At 53.3% G+C, this 20,788-nt stretch overlaps 1 protein-coding gene across 1 annotated transcript; it reads right to left on the reverse strand.

Annotated features, from left to right (window-relative positions):
* Positions 1-1,696: 1,696 nt before the first annotated feature.
* On the reverse strand, positions 1,697-15,389 carry CIMIP2C (ciliary microtubule inner protein 2C). Its single transcript, XM_037066517.1, has 4 exons — positions 15,316-15,389; positions 4,853-5,126; positions 3,716-3,828; positions 1,697-1,841 (listed from the first exon to the last, which is right to left on the reverse strand). The coding sequence occupies exons 1-4, from the start codon at positions 15,387-15,389 to the stop codon at positions 1,697-1,699; spliced, it is 606 nt and encodes a 201-aa protein (XP_036922412.1).
* Between the last annotated feature and the right edge of the window lie 5,399 nt (positions 15,390-20,788).

Below are 20,788 nucleotides of genomic sequence, written 5' to 3' on the forward strand. Positions count from 1 at the left end.
CTTTGCCCCATTAGTTCATCTTTTTTTCTTTAATGTGGGGTCACATAAAAGTTTTTTTTTTTAATTAAGATCTGCTTGTTCTAGGGTTTAAGTTTGCCAATGATGCCAAGCAAGCTGAAATGCCCTGTCTTTCTGAAGGCGGGCCTCAAATCCCAGCCATCATCACAGCAGAGACCGGGCCAAATGGGGTGAAATCCACTGGGGAAAGACACGTCCTTCCTAGCCCTCACTGGGGCTCCCCGCCCCCCAACCCACACCTTTCCTCGAGTCTGTGACACATGCACAGAGGCACTCAGAGTGGGTCATTCTGTCTTGGCCCCCTTGGCACCCCCAGGCCCTTGGGATGTGACAGTGTGACCAGGAGTCAGGGTTTATTTGCTTTGCTATTTGGCCAAGGCCTGAAAGGAATTTGGACCCTGCAGGAACTCTGTGGGGTCCAGCTGGACAGGGACACCGGGACACAGGAGAAGCCCCTTCTGGGGCTCTCTGGGGCCTGCCAGATGCCTCTCTGATGGGAACATGGTCTTGCTTATGCACACTGTCCTGGGGGGAGGGGCCTGAGTGCTGGCCCGCAGGGCAGTGCTGTCTCCCACTCTGTGTTGAGCCCACAGTGGCCCTCTTGCCTGCAGGTCCTGACTCGCCATTTAGGGGTAAGAAGCGCCCTGTTGCTGCATGGAGTTGCTGGATCAAATCCAGGAGAATTTTAATGTTGGAAGGCTCCTGCTGGCCTGCGGTCCCCATCCCAGGTCCTACTCATTGAGGGGCTGTCACCTGCACCCTGTCCCCTGTCCCAGGCAAAAGGGCTCCCAGCCCTTTTTCCCAGGAGTTGGAAGCAGCAGCCTGGTGAGAGTGGACACTCTAGAACCTGGCCTCCCAGGCCACCTCAGGCATGTGACCTCAGTATCCGCATCTGGCCTAGAGCTTCCTGAAACAGAGTCCTCAAAGAGTGGCTTAGTCCTGGGCCACTCCCTCCAGTTCCCTTCTACAAATGGTCCTGGGGTGGACGGCCAGTCAGTGTCCATGCCAGTCTGGGCAGGACGCAGGAAGGTGCGTTTCTCCTCGGGGCACCACAGGGTCCTTTGGGATGCAAAGGGCTGCCTCATCCCTGCACCAGTCTCCATCTGGACCACAGCCAGGGTCTGGGGGTCAGAATGACCTGGGTTCAAGTCCTGGCTGTGCCATTTCCAAGCTGTGTGAACTTGAGCAGCTTCTCTGGGCCTCAGGGTCTACCAGGAGCACCTCTGCTGTTACAGAGCGTCGTGTGGACTAAACAACGCTGAGCCAGGGCTCACAGGGGAATCCCTTTGCATATGACACCCAGGTCAACCATCTGGGACCACTGCACCCTCATTCGCAGACATGTGACAATGGGGCTTCCTCGGTTACGCCAGTGGGAGGTATGTCTGCACCTGCCTGACCTGCCACCAAGACTCAGGAGCCCCACAGTCCTCGGTTCTACCCCCTTCGCGTCTGGGGAAGAGGCGGGTGAGCAGCTCACTGGACACTACTTTTTCTTGGCTTGAAGCCCTTGGGCTGAGCTTTCCACAGCCCTTCAGACACTGTGCTGTGCGACCCTCCGGTGCTGTCCTCCTGCGGCCAAGAGCTTCCGGAGCTCAGAGGAGAGGAGTGTGGGGGAGTCACGGCTAAATATTTTATTCCAAAGAGCCACCCTGGCCAAGGCCATGGCTCTCAGGCATCACGCTCTGAACTCAAAGTAGGAGTCTCTCTTCTGCCGCTCCTGTGAGGAGACCCTCTTCCCCGATGGGAACGTCTGGTAGGTCTTCAGGTTGTCAGGGGACAATCTTAAAAGGTGCCACTTATCCTTCGGGCTCAGCGGAGGCCTGGGGGTGAGTGTGGAGGCAGTGTTAGGCGGGGTGCCAGGGAGGGAGGGTGAAAAATGAGCCCCCACGGCCACATTTGCCCATTCCCTGGCCCATGTGGCCCCTCACCCTCCTGGCCACGCATCAGCTTAGTATCTGGTAAGTCACCCTGCCCCTGACACAGGCTACATTTGCACAAGAGTAGAGCGTTTAAGAACAGAGGCACGGATGGCAGGCAGACCTGCAATGGATTCAGGCCCAGCTGCTGCTGAACGTGTGTGCACAGCAGATGAATAGATGTTAGTACTTCCCTCTTAGCTCTGAGTTGAGGTGTCAATAAGGTGATGCATATAAAGCACTTAGCATAACGCTGCACAAGGAGCAGACGCTCAACCAGTGTTACAAGGAATGTTGTTGTTGGTGGTGGTGGTGGTGATGGAGATGATGGTCATTGTGATGGTGACACTGATGGTGATGATGGTAATGGATGGTAGTGATGCTGGTGGTGATGCTGGTAATGATGGTGGTGGTGATGGTGGTGGTGATGGTGGTAATGGGTGGTGGTGATGGTGGTGGTAATGGTGTTGATGGTGATGGTGTTGATGGCAATGAAACTCAGGGAAGGGCAGGAACTTGCCCCAGGCCACAGAGGCAATCAAGGAAAGGGCTTACTGCAGGCAGTGACCCTCTTACTCCCGACCGCCTGGCGGTTCCTCCGGGCTGGACATGGAGCCATCTACGCAGCACAGGATGCCAGGCAGTTAGGAGAAGGAACAGAGCTGGGTGTCCCGGGCTCCCTGTGCCTGCGGGAGGTACAGATTCTGCCCATAGTGGTTTCAAGAGGAGGTATGACCCCCAGGAGAGGCCCTACACTGTTCCAGCTTTGGGCTGACTCAGAGCCATCCCAAGAGGGGAGAGGGCTAACCCAGGGCCCTAGAGGGGGCATCAGTAGGCCTAGGTTCCTCCACGTTTGACCTCCAGCCAGACTTGCCCCCTGGCACAAATTTCTAAGGCTATTGCTAAGCCGCAGTTTTCCTATTTATAAAATGGGCTCGTCTCTCTTGCAGAGGGGAGCCTATAGAGGTGGTTGTCTGTTTCTTTGAAAGAATCATTAAGTTCTATGGAAAGCATTGCTGCTTCATCAGCGATGACGAGGATGAGGCTCGGACTCTTGAGGCAAGCCAGGGGTCAGCATGGAGTTGGAAACCCAAGACCTGCCCACTGATATCCCAACGCCCCCGACACCCCAGTGCCCCAACCCCACATGACACCTTCGTGGCACAGACTTCTGATCTCCCTGCCTGGGCAGCAGAAGAGAAAGTGAGGCAACCGGTGCCTGGGACACCTTGCAGGGCCCAGCTGCCCTTCCCTGGGGGAAAGAAAGCCCTCCCAGATAAAAGAAGTCAGGTGCAAGGATGGAGGAACTTTCATATTTTGTCAGATGGACAGTCGGACTTTGGAAGCTATTTTCAAGTCCCTAGGATTACATTTTTCATGTCTGCTTGGAGCTGGGGGCAATTTCCCTGTTCTGTGTAGTGCCCTCCCTATCCACGAGAGGGCAGCAGCTCCTCGCTGCTCAGAGCAGCCGCACCCGCATTTGGGGGAGTGCCAGGGCAAGGGAAGAAACCTACAGGTTCAGCCTCACAAAAATTATGGGGGTTGCATCTGGCTAGGAAAACGCTCTTCCTGGTTCGGCCCTTCAGGTCCCTGGCATCCTGAAGCTCCCAGAACCCTGTCCCCCTTGCTCTGTAACAGTCACCCTTCAGAGCAAAGTCTCTTTAGGGCAAGGCCTGACTCAGTTCTCCGTCTGGGGTGCCTGCATGGCTGGCTGAGCCCAGGTGCCCTGTGTACATGTGTTTGCTAACTGGGTGGATGGAGGGAAGGCAGGCACTCACAGGTCAGTGGGGATGGGGTACCGTTCCCTCTCCTTCACAGGCAACACGAAGTAGGGGACCCGGGGTACCGTGTCCGTCTTGTCTCGATAGTGCTGTCGATGCTCCTGCGCCATCTACAGTTCGACCAGGCAAGAGATGAGACCGTTTGTTAGCGGGCAGGAGTGACCTTGGGCACCTGCAGTCCCCGCCTGGCTGCACGTGAGCAGGGGTGTTGTCTGTCTCCCCTCGTGCCCCAGGAGCCGTCCCCAGCTTGGCGACCTCCCTGAGCCTGGCTCCTCACCGGTCTAGTAAGGGATAAGACCAGGCACCACACCAGCTTGGCTACGGAGAGCAAATGACGCAAGTGACCAGCAGAGGTGAGGTATGTGGGCCCAGCTCAGCAGGTGGCCCAGGGAAGCCCCGTGCATTCCTTCCTCCCTTCCCCTCCCTCCTGGACAGAACATGCTCTGTGTGCCCAGATGGAGAGCAAAGGCCAGCGCAGGCCCACTTTGCAAGGGAGACTGTGAGGGAGACAGTGAGGTTTCTGGGAACAGGCAGAGAATGGGCCCGGCCCCCACTAGGGTAGCCGAGCGCCTGTGGCAGTCGAGGCGTGTCTGAACCAGGGCCAGAGGAGCGGGACAATAACACTGGGCTGTGGTCAGGTCCCTTCCAGTTGCCTCTAGGGCATTTAGGGCTTCGTCTGGGGCTGAGGTCGACGTGGGACATATCCTCAGAGGCCTGCGGAGCAGGAGGTACCGGTGGGCACCTGGCTCCAGGTGGGCAAGAACAGCCGGGAGCAGACTGGGGACTGGGGCCGGGCGGGGACTTGGTGGGCCCTTCGTTCACGTGATGTTCACCCTGGGGAGTTTTCAGCCTTCACTCAGGCAGGGGGTAAGCAAGGGTCCCCAGGGCAGATAGGCTACAGGGCAGCGGTGATTTGTGGGCACCCCCCAAAGACCAGTTCTCCCGGCAGTGGGGGAGCCGGGACTGAGTCACCGGAGCCCCTGGGGGAGGGGAGATCCAAGAAGCAGAGTCCTGAGCCCTCTCCTCAGGGCCCTGCCCCTAGCCTAGCTCACTGGTGCCCTGCTGACTCAGGGGCTCTGTGATAGCAAGCAATGGCGTTCTGGGGGTGAGAGGCCGCTCGCGGCCCCAGCCCACCTGGTAGAAGCGGTAGAGTTCGGTGGAGCGGTCACTGTCCAGGTTGAAGCGGGTGTAGCTGGGCCTGTGCAGCCAGCGAGCCCGGGCCTGGGAGCGGTTACACAGCACCAGGTCAGGGTTTGGGGAGTAGATGGTTGGGAAGTGGCCGCCTTTGCTCAAGGGAGTGTGGCTGTTCTCCAGGGCTGCATTGCGGTGGTCTTGGAAGTACTTGAGAGTGGCGTTGCCATAGGTGGAGCCGAAGGAGTAGTCCAGGCCAGGAACGTGGCCTTTGTACCTGCGACAGCAGCGGGCGGTGGGGGGGAGGCAGAGGCCATGGAAGGGCTCCAGGGCCACCTCAACAGGGGGCCCTTAAAACCTGGGGGTGAGGCCACTGGGCCTGGGGGTCACCTCTGAGCCTCAAGGGGCTGCCTAAGGCTCACTGCCCAGCTCGGGTCCCTGGGGGAAGGACAAATGAGAGACTGTGGACCTCTTCCTCCCCTAGGCTTCCAGGCTGGTCACATCTCCAGACCAGAGGCTTACACAGGGGCCAGAGCTCTGGGGTCCCCATCTGAGCCCCTCAGCAAGGCTGTCAGCACATCACTGTTCCTCGACAGACTGTTCGGGGGCTGGTCCAGAGATGCAGAGGTCTCCAGCAGCATCCCCAGGGCGCCCTGCAGGGCAGGGGCGCTGCCCTGCCACTGCAGCGTCCTGGGTTTCTCCATTCCAGGGACTGGTCCTGCGCTGGAGGCTACAGGACAGTGGGGTCTTTGAAGCCAGCGCTCCAGCGTTCCCTCTGAGGGCAGTCGTGGGCTCCAGTCTGCTCCCCAGTAGGATGGGTGCTGGCTGGCAACTAGGCAGTGACGCACAACTTCCTTCTCTTCATCTTCAGGTGGAAGGCAAGGAAGCTAAGCACAGGGACCGGCCTTCCCAGTGCTCTCTGCTGCAGGCACAGAGTACAGAAGGTCCCTCCCTGCTGGTTGGTCCTCCCCGCCCTCAGCTGTGCCTTCCAGAATCTTGCAGCGCTTGAGTTTGCCTGGCCGGAGCAGGGAGAGATCCGTCCGCAGAGCAGGCAGCAAGGGGAGAGCATCCCTTCAGCCTCACCTGTCTTGTCCCTGGGCAACTCTGCTCCCGATACCCTAACCCGGGCGGTCCTAACCCTCTCCCACCTGCCTCTGCCCTTGCGCTGGTCTCTCCTGAGTTCCTTGCTGGTGGCCATGTCTCCTGCCCTGGGAAAGATGGTGAGCTGGAGAGTACCTGTGAGCCTGTAGGCTCACCTTGGCCACTACCAGGACAGAGGTCTCCTCGTTGCCAAGGCTCACCCCCTCCTGGGTGGGGGTCCCCCATTCCTGCCCCACTCAAGGCTTGGTGCCCCCCATCGGCCCCTCCCTGTTTCACTCCACCTCTGCCCTTCCTTCTGGCCACCTGCAGTCTCTCCTTCCCTCTTAGCTTCTCCCCTTCTACCTACAAGCTACACATTTTTCTGCACTTTCCCTAGACTGCAAGGGTCTGCAGTAAGCCGTGCTGTTTCACGTACCATCCATTCTATTCCTCTGTTTTTGAATTCCTCTAAGGAATCCTCTGGAACTTCTTTTCTTCCACTCCTACTCTTTCCATGACCTCACGCAGTCTGACTTCTGACCCACCACTAAACAAGAACCTGCACTTTTTCATTAAAGCCACGTAAGGTCCTCCAATCGCCAAGTCCAATGTCCTGCCCTCACTGTAACATTTGCACTGGGGGCAACTCATTTGGAAGAAACATACCCTGAGAAGCAGAGGCAGGGTTCCTGAGTGTTCTCTGTGCTGGGTTTGAGACCTAGTAATAGTATGAGTTCAATAAAGCCAGCGGCAGGGAGATGCCTCTTCCTTCAACCCAATGAGTCCTTCCATGAAGAGGGAGGCCCCCAGGAGGAGGGAGCCCCCCCAGAAGTCTCTGTCCCCCACTTGCTCTTCTATGTAGGAGGTGGAGGAACACTGGTGAGTGGAAGGGGAAAAGACAGGGCTCGTTGAAGCCCACCCCTCCTTCCCCCCTTCCTTGGAAGCAAGGAGGCCCACACGGCTCCCCCACACCCTGTTCTGGGTGGACACACTCTGCCCTTGGGAGGAAAGCCTGCCCCGGCCCAGCCCTGCCGACTCTGGCTGGGCTCAGCGTCAGCCTCGCCCCCCACTGTCCGCTGTAGCTCTTTCATTTCTCAGGGGGTTTGGAACACAGAGAACGAGTGAGGTGCTGGTCACCAGGTCCTGCCAACCCCCAACAATGTGGTAATAAAGCGACAGAAGGAATATGAGACCTTAGAATATCAGACTGGCCAAGTGGCCACTCAGGTACAAAGGCAGCTGCCAGCTGGAGAGGACTGAGGAAATAAAGCCCCCTGGAGACCAGTGACAAAATCCTGCCAACTAAGAGATGATGCAAAAGGGAAAAAAAACAGTGATGTAGAAACGGTTAGAATGACTGGGTAACGCTAGGAGGAGCAACCGGGTGAAGGCTGGTTGCAGAACAGAATGTGAGTGTTACAAACCTGGCAGAGAAACAGTTTAAACGACCACTGGTGGGGAGGGGGTGGGGGAAGGTGGGAATGCTCTTACTGCGGATTTCTGAAGCAGAGTCAGCACGTGGCATCTAAAACAGAACCATGTCCTTACACACACACACACATGCACATGCATGCACACATGTGTGCACACACAGCATCATGACTCTAAGCACGAGATGGTTTCTACTCTCTCTCTCTTTCTCTCTCTCTCTGTCAGACAGATTTTTTTATGAACTAGTGTCTCCTGCGAGGAATTAGCACTTATCTAAAGTCCAGCCCTTTTCCCATTTCCCTTCAGTGGCCTTCACTTCGATTAATCCTCGTCAGATTACATTTCCTGCTCTTCACAGGCGACTCTCCCACGGTGGTCCTCTATCCCATGCCTATAAGCCTTCCTCTTCGCTCAGCCGGACAGTCTCCAGTCTCCCAGCCAGGGTCCTCGAGCAAGTTCCATCCCACCCGGCCTGGCGCCCACACCAGGCCACTAAGGCTGATGGCCCTTACCACGTCCCCACAGGTGCCCTCAGCCCAGGAATGTTACTGTTGTCTCCGGGGCCCCACATGCTCTCGAAGCCCCCAAACCTTCACATGGACTTCTGCTCCTGGGGCCTCTCCCCTCCCGCCCCTTGGGCATTTCCCAGCCACTCCCAGAACCTGGGCTCTCTGCCACCTTCCCTGACCTCAGCCTCTACCAATGTCTCCACGTCCCAGCAGGACTATCCTTCAACCACACCGACCCCGTCAGCTCATTTTCTCTGCTAATCTGCGTTCACCTTTATCCCCAGCACCTGCACAGCGCCTGACATGTGACAAGTGTTCAATGCACGTTCACGGAGGAGGCAGAAGTCCAGAAACTGGGGGGAACCATGTCTTGGAATGCTGTTTCCAAAGGGGCTTGTCTCTGTCACAAAGCATCCCACCCACGGGGGTGGTTGCGCTCCTTCGAAGAAAGTAGCTATAGAAATGTGACGTGTTCTTGTGATTCTTCTCTCCGCCACCCCCAGGCTCTCGGTGTGCTCCTCCTCTGCTCCCTGCCTCTCCACCTTCTCCGAATGCCAAGGTATTTGCATTCCAATAGACCAGGAGCCATCTCCTCCGCACCCTCCGAAGTTCTGCCTGGATTCCAGACCCCGTTCAGAACTTGCTGCTCAGGGAGGGGCACGTGCAGGCACGTGCAAATGTCCACACTTATTTAGCACTCTGTGGGCACACCTTGGCCACCTCGGCTGTGTCCCTTGTGCGCATCTGCGTCTGCCAGCCTGGAGCACGCCCCCGGGGCAGTGCCACTGGAAAGCCTTCCGAAGGCCTGCTTCATTGGTCACGGGGCAGGGGGAGGTGGAGAGGAACAGAGGGGAATGGCGGGTCTCCTGGCAGGGCCTCCGACAGTCCCTGCGGTGCCACCACCCCTCCTCCTCCTTGACGCCTCCGCCCCTCCCGAGCCCCTCACCCACCTGCACACCACACGAGCTAGGAGCCAGTGCTCGGCCGGCCCCTGGGCAAGGATCACACGAGCATCCCAAAGTCCACTGTGGTTGGCTACTGTGCGGATTGGGAGCAGCCCCTCCCCGCCACTCAATGGCTCTGGGTGGCTCACCTGATAATTAATTACCAGGGGCCACGGGGGATCCCATGAGCAGCCTGATTAACTCATTAACTTGTTACCATTTAGCGTGCCCTCATTCCACAGCCGCCCTCCTCTCCACAACACCGCTGGCCGAGCACAGGTCCGATCAGATTCTTCTCCTGGGCAAAGCCCCCCAGGGCTCCCCACTGCCTATGAAATCAAGAAGAAACTGAGCCGGGTGCTCAAGGGCCTGCCTGAGTCGGGCCTCCGCGAGAGATCTTTGCCATCTCATCACCCGCGTTCACGCCGTGGCTTTCCCACTCCAGCCAGACAGGCCACTTGCTCCCGTGGACACATATCCTTCGGGGGCCCCCACCCCACGCTTTCCTCTGACCACCCGTCTGTCGGGGAGATGCTGTCCTCCTCTGCCCGCACTGTGATCTCACCCATCCTTCAGGGAGTGCGTCAAACACTCCATTTGCGTGGAGCCCTTTCTGACCCACCCAGGGGCCATGGCCATCCCCTCCGCCGAACTGTCTTTGCTCTTTGTGCCTCTGTTCCGTCTCAGTTCACACCCTGCCACGTTGTGACTACCTGGGCCCTCCGTATGGTCTTTCCTTCGGAACTGTAAACTCTGTGGGGAGAGAGGGCTGTGTGCTACTCCATCTCCATCCTTAGCACGCCTGGCACTCTGTAAATATTGGTGGTTTGAACTGACAAATGGAGGCACACTTTTAAGGGCTGGTGATTCCTCTGGAGAGAGGGGAGGTCCCTGTTCCAAAGCCCAGGTCCCCAGGGCCTGTGACACCTTCTTTTAGGGAGGCTCCCTGGTTCCTCAGGGCCGGGTGAGAAGGCCGGTGACCTCTCTGGACACACAGGGGCTCCTGTATCCTCCTGAGCAGAGAGGCTTCCCTTCACAGCCCCGGAAGCACTGGCCTGTCTTCAGTGCTGCACCTCCCGAGCCAGAGCCTGGGCGGAAACACAGCTGCCAAATCCGCCCTCCCCTCCCCCGGCCCACCCCACTCTCACCCCGGGAGGTGAGACCTCAGGCCTGAAGAAGTTGTCAGGATCAGGCAGAGGGGGCTGGGGGGGCCTTGGAGCAGCTCCTACAGGCTCAAGGGGGCCGATTGCTAAACTTTCAGGGTATTTGCACACCTGTTGTTAAACAAGCTAGTACTAAAAGTTAAATTACATAAAGTTACTATTAGAGAAATTATATGAAAAACAAAGGTAATAAATACTGAAAACTTATCACTCCCCAAGTATTTTATGCATTTCCCTATTGTCTGTGTTCTTGAGGAGGCTTCTGTCCATCACAGCTGTGCGGTGGGGTTTGTGTGATGCCCACCACTGCGTATCTCTTCCCAGCTCCGGGTTCAGTGCATCGTGTTGACAGCTTGGCTTCAGCTGTGGCGGGAGTATTTATAGCACAGAAATGAGTGAGCGCTACAGATCCAGGCTTCTTCTCTCCAAGACTGGGTTGCTAATCACTCACCAGCACAAACTGGGTTTGCCCATCTGTTATATGGGGGTTCTGGGGGAGGGGGCACAGCCACCTTGTGGGGCCACCCTCTTGGCAATGGCCAGTTGTCAAGGTCCTGAGGTCCCAGCCCAGCTCAGTGGCAGACATGAGCAGAGCCATTCCCCCAGACAAACGGAGGGAGGGGCCGGGGGGCAAGTCCTCCTGCCCTCCCTCTCTCCCGGGCAGGAGCTGTGGGCATTGGCGGGGGGCAGGTGGAAGCAGTCTGGGTGTGGATGAATGCCCAGTGGCAGGTCACATGTCTGCACAGAACTCCTGGTGAGGTGTGGTGGGAGACAGAGCAAGGGAAAGGAGGTCACCCAGATGTGACCTGCAAGCAGGAGGCACAGAGTGTCACTAGACCAGTCTCATCCCTTCATATGCTTTTACCGTCCCAGGGATGCTGACCCAAGAGTTCCCGCAGGGTCAGGGATGGTACACAGGCCAGACAGAGGCAAGATGCTCGAGGACCATGCCGCCCAGAGCATCCAGGAGCGCCCTGGCCAACCAGTCTGAAGACCAGCATCCTGTTTCCCACTGTACCTGCAACCAGGCCGTGAACACCACAGGGGTCTGACCAAGGGTGACAGCTAGACATGGGAGGAACTGGGGCAATGGGAGGGGGTGTTGAAGTGACAAAGACCTGGCTGGGCTTCCTGCTGAATGACTTGGGCCAAGTTTCTCACTTCTCTTCTAGGTTGTTGGGAAGGGTTTTTAATAAAAAGTTCATAAAGAACCCAGCACAGAGCCTGCCATATAGTAGGTGCTCATAAACGGGGGCTCACCGTGCTGCTCTAGGGCCTCAGTGACCTGGTTCCAGCCCAGCTCTCCCATCGCCAGCCCAGGGCTCAGGCCAGTCCCCCTGGACCTCGGTGATGGCATCGGAAACAGGAGAGGGCTAGGTTACCCGATCTCTGAGGTCCTCAGCACTGTGGATGGTCTCTGTCTCTATGAAAAAAACGGGCAAGGGGGACGATCTGAGCATCAGAAGACACTGGCTGCACTGAAAATCCTGTGATTAATGTTAGAAAAAGACGCACAAAAATAATAATGCCCCAAGTGTGATGGGGACTCTTGGATTCTTTCGTTAAGTTAGCAAAATTGCCAACGAGGCAACATTCAAAAAGATAAGATGACTCCATTCATCCGCTCACTGACGGGGATCTTTAAGGAAAGCGTGCCCCTCCCGGGAAGATGCAGCTGAGAAAGCAGCAGGTTCAGGTTCAGCTGCTCAGCAGAGCCCAGTCCAGGCTTAGAGCCTTGTTTACAGCTCCCTGGTTATTACAGTTTCTAGACCGGTCACAGGACAGAGTGCTCCAGGGAAATGCAGGGAATGCTGTACACGGAACAACATCCGGGGATCGCTTCCGAAACAATCACCTCCCCCGCTCAGACCTAAACAGAGTGGGGCGACCATGGGGGAGGGCTAAGTTCCAAGTGGAGACTGTGGGGGCTTAAGGAAAAAATATATCGATGTATAAAATCAAACATGATGATAAACACCTACAATGTGGTATAAACAGCACTCTCCAAGATTGCAAAGATGTACTTGAACTAATGTGTATTTACCCCAGACTGGGAACCCCTCAAGGGCAGCCCCCACCCTGTTTTTGTCTTAATAAAATACCTGAAATACCCCAAGCATTCAACATGTCTTCATCAAATGAAAGCCTAAAGGAATGAAAGACCAGGAAAACATGACCTGGCAAATCAGCTTTGTCCAATGGGAACCCAAGGAGCTTGTGAGCTCTCCAAGGTCCTGCCCACAAGCAGGCTGGTTAAAACTGCAGGACCAGCCCCTAGTTACTGCACTGCCTCTGTATGCAGAAGTGCTTTCAATACCACAGCCCCTCAAATGTCCTGCTTCAAAACAACCCAAACTTTTTGGGTTTCAACCCAAAGTGGGTATAAACTTTACTATACTTAATAAACTTTAATATATTATGAAATCTTGGGCTCATTTTTCAATCTGTTCAGTTCACAAGGGAGAGCCTATCTTTTTTTCACCCACATGAAGACCTGCCTGTAGAACTCTCAAGACATTAATTTCATTCATTCATTCATTCATTCTATACAGATGTGCTGAAACTGTGAAGGTTGCTTCCAGAATGCAGCTTCTGCCCTCAATGTTTGTGATAACTGGTAGGAGAGATAAGACAATCTTATACCTATAGAGGAGGTTGGGAGTGGAAATCTCAGGCCCTTTGGGAGAAAGGGCAAGAAAGAAACAATCAGACTTGGATGTTTGGAGTTTGAAAATATCCAGAGAAATAAAAAGTAGGTTTGACCCTGCATCTGGCAATGCTAAAGGCCAGGCAGCCCTGGGGGCAGGGAAGCTGTCAAAGCCAGCACACTGTGAGGAGAGCGAGGTCACTGGGAGAGCCAACCACACACCTGAGGGTAGTGCACACTGCGGTCCTGCCAGCGTTTCAAGCCCCACCTCCAGGCATCCCTTGGTCTCCTTCTTTTTTTAAACATGGTTTACTGATTATGCTATTACAGTTGCCCCATTTTTTCTCCCCTATATTCCCCTCCACCTTGTACCACCCCTCCCAGCATCATTCCTCCAACTTAGTTTATGTCCATGGGTCATACATATAATTCTTCAGCTTCTCCATTTCCTACACTATTCTTAACCTCCCCTTCTCTACTTTGTACCAACCATTTATGCTTCTTGTTCCCTGTCCCTTTTCCCCATTCTCCCCACTTCCCCTCTCCACTCATAACCCTCCATGTGATTTCCATTTCTGTGAATCTGTTCCTGTTCTAGTTGTTTGCTTAGTTCATTTTTGGTGTTTTCTTTTAGGTTTGGTTGTTGAAAGTTGTGGGTTTGTTGTCATTTTACTGTTCATATTTTTGATCATCTTCTGTTTCTTAGATAAGTCCCTTTAACATTTCATATAATAGTGGCTCGGTGATGATGAACTCCTTTAATGTGACCTTATCTAAGAAGCACTTTATCTGTCCTTCCATTCTAAATGAAAGCTTTGCTGGATAGAGCAATCTTGGATGTAGGCCCTTGCCTTTTGTGACTTTGAATACTTCTTTCTAGCCTCTTCTTGGCTGCAAGTTTTCTTTTGAGAAATCAGCTGACAGTCTGATGGGAACTCCTTTGTAGGTAATTGTCTCCTTTTCTCTTGCTGCTTTTAAGATTCTCTCCTTCATTTTAATCTTGGGTAACTTAATGATTATGTGTCTTGGTGTGTTCCTCCTTGGGTCCAACTTGTTTGGGACTCTCTGAGCTTCCTGAACTTCCTGGAAGTCTATTTCCTTTGCCAGATTGGGGAAGTTCTCCTTCATTGTGTTTTCAAATAAGTTTTTGATTTCTTGTTCTTCCTCTTCTCCTCCTGGAACCCTTATGATTTGGATGTTGGAATGTTTAAAGTTGTCCCAGACGTTCCTAAGCCTCTCCTCATTTTTTTTTGAATTCTTGTTTCTTCATTCTGTTCTGGTTGAATATTTATTTCTTCCTTCTGCTCCAAACCATTGATTTGAGTCCCAGTTTCCTTTCCATCACTGTTGGTTCCCTGTACATTTTCCTTTTCATAGCCTTTACTTTTTCCTCTATTTTGTGACCACACTCAACTGTTTCTGTGAGCATTCTGATTACCAGCGTTTTTACTGTGCATCTGATAGGTCAGCTATCTCTTTATCACTTAGTTGTATTTTTTCTGGAGCTTTGATCTGCCTTTCATTTGGGCCATTTTTTTTGTCTCCCTGGGACTGTCACATAGTAAGGGGCGGAGCCTCAGGTGTTTGTCAGGGTGGGGCAACCTTGTGTTATGGTGCAGTATGTGGGGGAGGGGACAGAGAGGGAACACTGCCACTTGCTCAGCTCTCTGTGGGCTTTCAGTCACTTCCTCCGCTACCCACAAGTAAATTGGGCCCTTGAGGTGCTGATTCCTGGGTGGTAGGGTTTGTGTACGATCTAGCACCCTGTGGGGTCTCTCCAATGAACTCTCTTGTGAAGCTAGGAATTTCTCCCACCATCTCAACCCTCATAAGTTGTTACAGTCAGAAGTTCTGAGGCTGTATTTCTCCACCCTGGAACCCTGGGTTGTGCAGTCTGTCTCACTCCCCAGTTGTTCCTCTGGGTTTTTCCATATGCAAATGTGGGACCGCCCACTCCACCCCAGCCACCTTGCCCACCCTGGCCCTCCTGCCCCTTCCTTGTCCTACCTCCTCTTCACCCCAGCTTTCCAACTCCACCCGTCCTACCAGTCTGGATGAGTTTCTTTTTTAACTCCTTGGTTGTCGGACTTCCATACAGTTGGATTTTCTGGCAGTTCTGGATATTTTTTGTTTTTAAATTTGTTGTTGCCCTTGTTTTGGTTGTGCAAGGAGGCAAAGTGTATCTACCTATGCCTCCATCTTGGCTGGAAGTGTCCTTAGCTTCTTAAAGGACAAATACTAATGCTGCAAAAGTCCTGGGTGCCAGGACTGTGTTGGAGGCTGACAAGCCTGCTAACTTGTGGGTGATTTCTCACCTTCTTGCTCCTGCCTGGATGTCCCCAACCCCATAGGATGTCTCCCTCTCCTCCCCTAACTGGCCCATATCCACTGGAGGTCCCCTATCACGGCCTGGGTATATTCTGTCTGCTAGGGACTGACTTCCTACTAAGGGGGATCTGGAGGGCCTCACCTCTGCACCTGCCACCGCCTGCTCTGAGCACTCATCCCCTGGCAGGGGGTGGGGGGACCACCCAGCTGGGCGGAAAATCGGCACCTCGGGTTCTTTCAGACCCCAGAGATGCAGGGGCGGAGTCTGGACGACAGAGGAGGGTTTCAGGGGCGGGGGAAGGGAGAGGTGCCCCGGGGGATCCAACCTGCAGGTCAGCCTGGGTGCGCTGTGCTGTGGCCTTACCCTGGCATGAGGGCAGGGGGCCTGTAGGCAGCACTGAACTCCGTCACTAGGGTGCCTGCACCGCGGGAGGCCATGGTGGGTGCGAGGAGCGCTCAGCTAGCCCTGCTTCTGGCGCTTTCCGCTGGAGGGTCAACAGCCCGGGTCAACCGGCAACCGCGTGCCTGGCAACGCCAATGCGGCTGGGAAGCCTCCGTGTTCCTGGGCCTCCGCCCACCCCCACTCAAAACCCACTTCCTGGGGCAGACCCTCATGGCGCGCGCTGAAAATGCTCCATTCTGCACGTGCAATACTGGTGACCCTGCAAATCGCCGATCCCTCCCAAGCTCTGCTCTCACGTCCAGGAATGGGCTTTGCTGCGTGGTGTGGTGATGCTCAGATATGGGGCGGAACTGGAAAGTCTCTGAGGAGGCCCAGCTGGATTCGCCCTTCTCCTCTGGACCGCAGACTCGCAGTGGCCCTGCTTGGGACGCCCTTGCTTTGGAGGCGCCGGAGCCTCCATGCGGGAGCTGCTGCTCCAACTCAGCCCCCCACCCCCACCCCTCACCCCGCTGGAGTCATCTTTCCCCAAAGCTGCCCGCCGCGCTCCAGTTCACCAGGAGGATTTTTTCATTAATCTCTCCTCTCTCCCTGGGACTTCTCATCTCATCTAGCCCCTCAAACTAGTAGTTTGTAGGGGCAAAAAGCAGATGATGAAAACATCAGGGTTAGTGACTGACATTTGTTCCCAGCTCCGCAGTTCAGTGTGGCTCAAATCTACAGGCAGGGCGTGTTGGCCCGGAGAGCAACCCTTGGAAAGGTCCCTGAGGGTTCTTGTGTAATAATGCCGCCCTCCTGTAACTGTTCGGTGCCCCCCATTCGCATTTCTCTGGTGACCCTCACACCAGCCCTGGGTTCTTTGGCGGGGTGGGGGGGGAGAAGCCTTAGGTCTTCAACGCAGACGGGGTGATGGTAGGGTGGCAGTTTCCAGAGCGTGATGCTGTTTGGGACCCAGACCTGCCTTCCCAGCAACCCCAGCAGAGTCCTGGTATCAATCAGAGCGCCCTGCAGTTTACCCTTGTCCCTCACAGTCTCATTTCATCTGTCAGATGGAAGCGTTCTCTTCACAGCCCGACGCTGTAAACGGCAGCTGATGGAGACCACAGGTACTAATGAGCGCACGGGCCCCTGAAGCAGCCGGGATCCTCAAAAGGCTTCCTCTGGCAGATGACAATGGAACTGGGGGGAGCCACAGGCTTCCATGAGGTGCGAGAAGCAGGAAAACAGGTCTGGGAAGGAGAGGAAACTGACAGGGAACGAAGGATTGCAAATGAGGCGGAAGGAGTCTTCACCCAGACTTCACAATTCAGTCATAACTGGGTGTTTCTAAATTCTCCTTGCAGAGCCTGGGCCACAGTCAGAAAATATTTACAAAAGTTGTAAAAGGACAACCCTCAGTTCAGGGGTGCCGTACTCCAGGAAGGTGTTTCTAATGACCCCCTCCCCGACTCCAGCCCAGAACAAGGTCAAGTGTCTACTCCTCTCTCCCATCCATGGCTCCTGAGCTGACTCTGCCCATGGACCCATCACGCCAGTATCTGCTTGTCTGTGTTCTAGGCCATCTGTCTCTTGCACCTGAGGTCCAGTGCTGTATCATATTCATCCCTGAATCCCCAGGGCCTGGTACTAGAAGGGGTTCGGTACATGTTTGTTCAGTAAATTGTATATTGAGTTACCAAAATGGGTAATGGGAGAATGGAAATTAAAAGTGGGATCTGGCTCAGATTTCAGAAGGGTTAGCTGGCTCAGCTGAAGGATGCTCTGTGTTGGCAAGGTAGAGCTGGCAGGTGGAACAATGTTACACATACGGAGACTGAGGTTCAGCAAAGCTTATTACCTTGCCTAGGGCAAGTTCATGGGCTTTTTCCCAAAGATACACAGGTGCATTGGAGACCTCATGACACTTACCCCTTCAAGAAAGAACCCCCAGAGAGCCTAGGGAGGAGATGGACTTTTTTCCTATTAAGTGCCACCAAGTCAATTTAGTTTTTTTAAAAAAGAGATATTGGCTTCGGGTCCAGATGGCGATGTAGGCAGACAGGGCCCACCTCTTTACACAACCGCATCAAAATTACAACTAAAATATAGAACAACCATCACGTATAACCATCAGAAATCGAGTTGAATGGAAGTCTGACTATGGAATTAAAGAAACCACATTCACCCAGACTGGTAGGAGGGGCACAGCCGTAGAATGGGCTGGTCCCTCACCCACAGGTGGTGGATAAAAATTTGGGAGGGATATCTCTGGAGTGGGGAGTCCCAGCCCCACACCAGGCCCTCCAGCCCAAGGTTCCAGTGCCAGGAAGATAAGTCCCACAATTTCTGGCTGCAAAAACCAGTGGGGATTGAGTCAGTGGAAGAAACTGCTAGAGCCCCAAGCAGTTCCTCTTAAAGAACCCACACACGGACTCACCTACTCAGACTCACTCCCTCTGAGCTCCAGCACCAGGGTGGCAGCTTGAAAGGCACCAGTGGTTCACAGGGAGAGACTGAAGTGTCTGGCATCAAAGTAAGTGGAGGTCATTGTCCCTTTTCTAAATCCTGCCCCCGCAGAGCCGGCAAGCTTGTACCAAATCTGAGACTCCATTAACCTGGCTAACACTGTTTGATCTGCCTTGGAGATCCCCAGAGAATCTGCCCCACCCAACTTATGGGCCCACCCAAGCTTCTTTTGCATACGAATGGCTGGATTTGGCTCATAGCTCCCAACTTCCTAAATCCTATCAACCTAGAAACAGCTGGACTCTGTGAGTCCCAGACCTATCACTAGCAACAGCCAGCCTAGATTCACAGATTGGCTTTGCCTGGGAATCTCCAAACCCAGCACAAGTAGCAGCCATTATCAGATTGCTTTATAGCTCAGGCAGGGTGGCCCCGGGCAAAATACAGGTTGGGGCTGATCTTGGTCTGCCACCCCCTTGGAAACCCAAGGGCCAGTGCACCCAGCGGACAGCTACAGACCATGTCAGAGCACCACCACGCTGCCCCTGCACAGCTGATCCTCCACACAGGGCAGAGGTTGGAAGTATATGATCACAACCAGTCCTTGCACCTGACTGGCCTGGGTAAATCCCTCCCATTGATCTGCCAACAGCAACCCAGGGTCAACTACAAAAGAAGGATGTACTCAGCCCACATGAAGGGCACACCTAGAGTACCCAACTTAGGTGACAGGGGAGGCTGTGCCACTGGACCCTACCAGGACACCTACTACACTAGGCCATGCTACCAAGATAGGGAGTCAAAGCAGCTCTATCTAATACATAGAAACAAACACAGGGAGGCGGCCAAAATGAGGAGACAAAGATACATGGCCCAAATGAAGGAACAGATCAAAACTGCAGAAAAAGAACTAAATGAAATGGGGATAAGCTATCAGATGCAGAGTTCGGAACACTGGTTATAAAGATTCTCAAGGAACTTAGTGAGGACCTCAACAATATAAAAATATTCAGTCAGAAATGAAGGATACACTAATTAAAATAAAGAACAATTGATAGGGAAATAACAGCAGAGTGGACAAAGCCTAGAATCAAATCAATGACATGGAAGCAAAAAACAAACAAGAAGAGAAAAGAATCCCCCCCAAATGAGGATAGCATAAGCAGCCTCTGGGACAGCTTCACGAAGTCTAACATTTGCATCATAGGGGTGCCAGAAAGATAAGAGAAAGAGCAAGAAATTGGAAATGTTTTTGAAAAAATAATGAGAGAAAACATCCCTAATTTGGTGAAGGAAATAGACATGCAAGTCCAGGAAGAAAAGATTCCCAATCATGGTAGATGCAAAGAGGCCCACTCCAAGACACATCATAATTAAAATGCCAAAGGTTAAAGAGAAACAGAGACTCTTAAAAGCAGCAAGAGGAAAGAAGTTAGTTACCTGCAGAGGAGTTCCCATAAGACTGTCAGCTGCTTTCTCAAAAGAATCTTTGCAGGCTAGAAGGGATTGGCAAGAAATATGCAAAGTCATGAAAAGCGGAGACTTACAGCCAAGATTCCCCCACCCAGCAAAGCTATCATTTAGAGTCAAAGAGTAGATAAAGAACTTCCCAGACAAGAAAAAAATAAAGGAGCTCATCATCACCAAACCAAATGAAATGTTAAAGGGACTTATTTAAGAAAAAAGAAAATCCAAACCATGAACAATAAAATGGCAATAAATACATATCTACCAACAATTGAATCTAAAAAAACCAACTAAGCAGACAAGAAGAACAGAGACAGAATCATGGATACCAAGAGTGGTTTGGTGATTGCCAGGTAGGAGAGGGTGTGGGAGAATGAGTGAAGAGGTGAGGGGATTAAGAAGTACAAATAGGTAGTTATAGAATAGTCATGGGGATGTAAAGCGCAGCGTGGGAAGTGAAGTAACCAAAGAACGTATACACATGACCCAGAGACAGGAATGATGGTGCGGGGGTTGTCTGAGGGAGTGCTGTGTAGAGGGGGAGAAAAGGGGGGGAAATCAGGACAACCGTAATAGCATAATCAATGAAATATGATTAAAAAAGGAAAAAATGTTTTCCTTAAAAAATGTTTTTCCATAAAAAGGAAATTTATGTTTTTAAAAAATTAAGACATTCATTTGTATTTGATAAATGCAATATACTAAAATATTCTTTGATTCAACACAGGGAAAAGTGAAAAAAGAGAGCAGGAAATGAGGAAGAAGTGAGAGAGAAGAAAATAGAATATAAATAGAAAAAGAATAACAAGGCAAAGTAGTAAGGAAGTATCTAGAAGGAGAGAAGGAGGTTCTCGTGGCATCCTACAGGATTGGACTACAGAATTCAAAGGGAGTAATCAGCTTGTTAGCATGCTGTGAAAATTTAATATTTCTCTTTTTTAATCTTGAACTTGTTCCACATAAATCACCATGTTGATAGCTCTCTTATCTTGCCAACATTCACTGGGCATCCTGCTGTACACCGGATACCATGCCAGGCCCTAGGGGTAAACGATGCAGGGCCCAGGGTCTCCCAGTCAGTGGAGAGAGGATGGTGGAGCAGCCCGATTAAGGGGTGGGGTGAGGGGGGCAGAGGCTGCACAGGGCCCCTGGTGAAGCCTGGATGCGGATGCAGACGCAGAGGCATTTCCAGGAGTGGGCGCCAGTTGAGTGAGTCCTGGTGAGAAGGCAGGGTAGGCTAGCAGCATTTTGTGCAGAGAAAACACTAAAGAACAAGGGTGCAGCTGGCCTTGCAAAGGCTCCAGGTTCCAGGACCCCAGTCCCCAGGGTCCCTTTCTCCTTGAGCCCTTCCTTGGGTACATTGCTGGAAGAAAGGAGGGGCAGTTCTTCTTTGGTCCTTGGAAATTCTCCCCTCACCCCCAGCATCTGCTCCAGCCCATCTCACCAGCCCCAGTATCTGCATGCCCAGGGCCCCAGGACGGGCTCAGTCAGCGGGTCAGTGCCCCAGACCTTAGTATTGCCTTTC

Source organism: Sturnira hondurensis, unplaced genomic scaffold (assembly GCF_014824575.4).
Source record: "Sturnira hondurensis isolate 20B ecotype Veracruz unplaced genomic scaffold, ASM1482457v3 Scaffold0016663, whole genome shotgun sequence".
NCBI classification, from domain to species: Eukaryota; Metazoa; Chordata; class Mammalia; order Chiroptera; family Phyllostomidae; genus Sturnira; species Sturnira hondurensis.

What these genes read in the sequence shown, in the direction of transcription:
- CIMIP2C (XM_037066517.1), bottom strand. Translation starts at nt 15,389, where the DNA reads ATGGCCTCCCGCGGTGCAGGCACCCTAGTGACGGAGTTCAGTGCTGCC. An exon ending in CCCCCTGCCCTCATGCCAGG is followed by an intron (nt 5,127 to 15,315) that starts GTAAGGCCACAG and finishes CTGCTGTCGCAG; the next exon opens with GTACAAAGGCCACGTTCCTG. An exon ending in AACTCTACCGCTTCTACCAG is followed by an intron (nt 3,829 to 4,852) that starts GTGGGCTGGGGC and finishes GTCGAACTGTAG; the next exon opens with ATGGCGCAGGAGCATCGACA.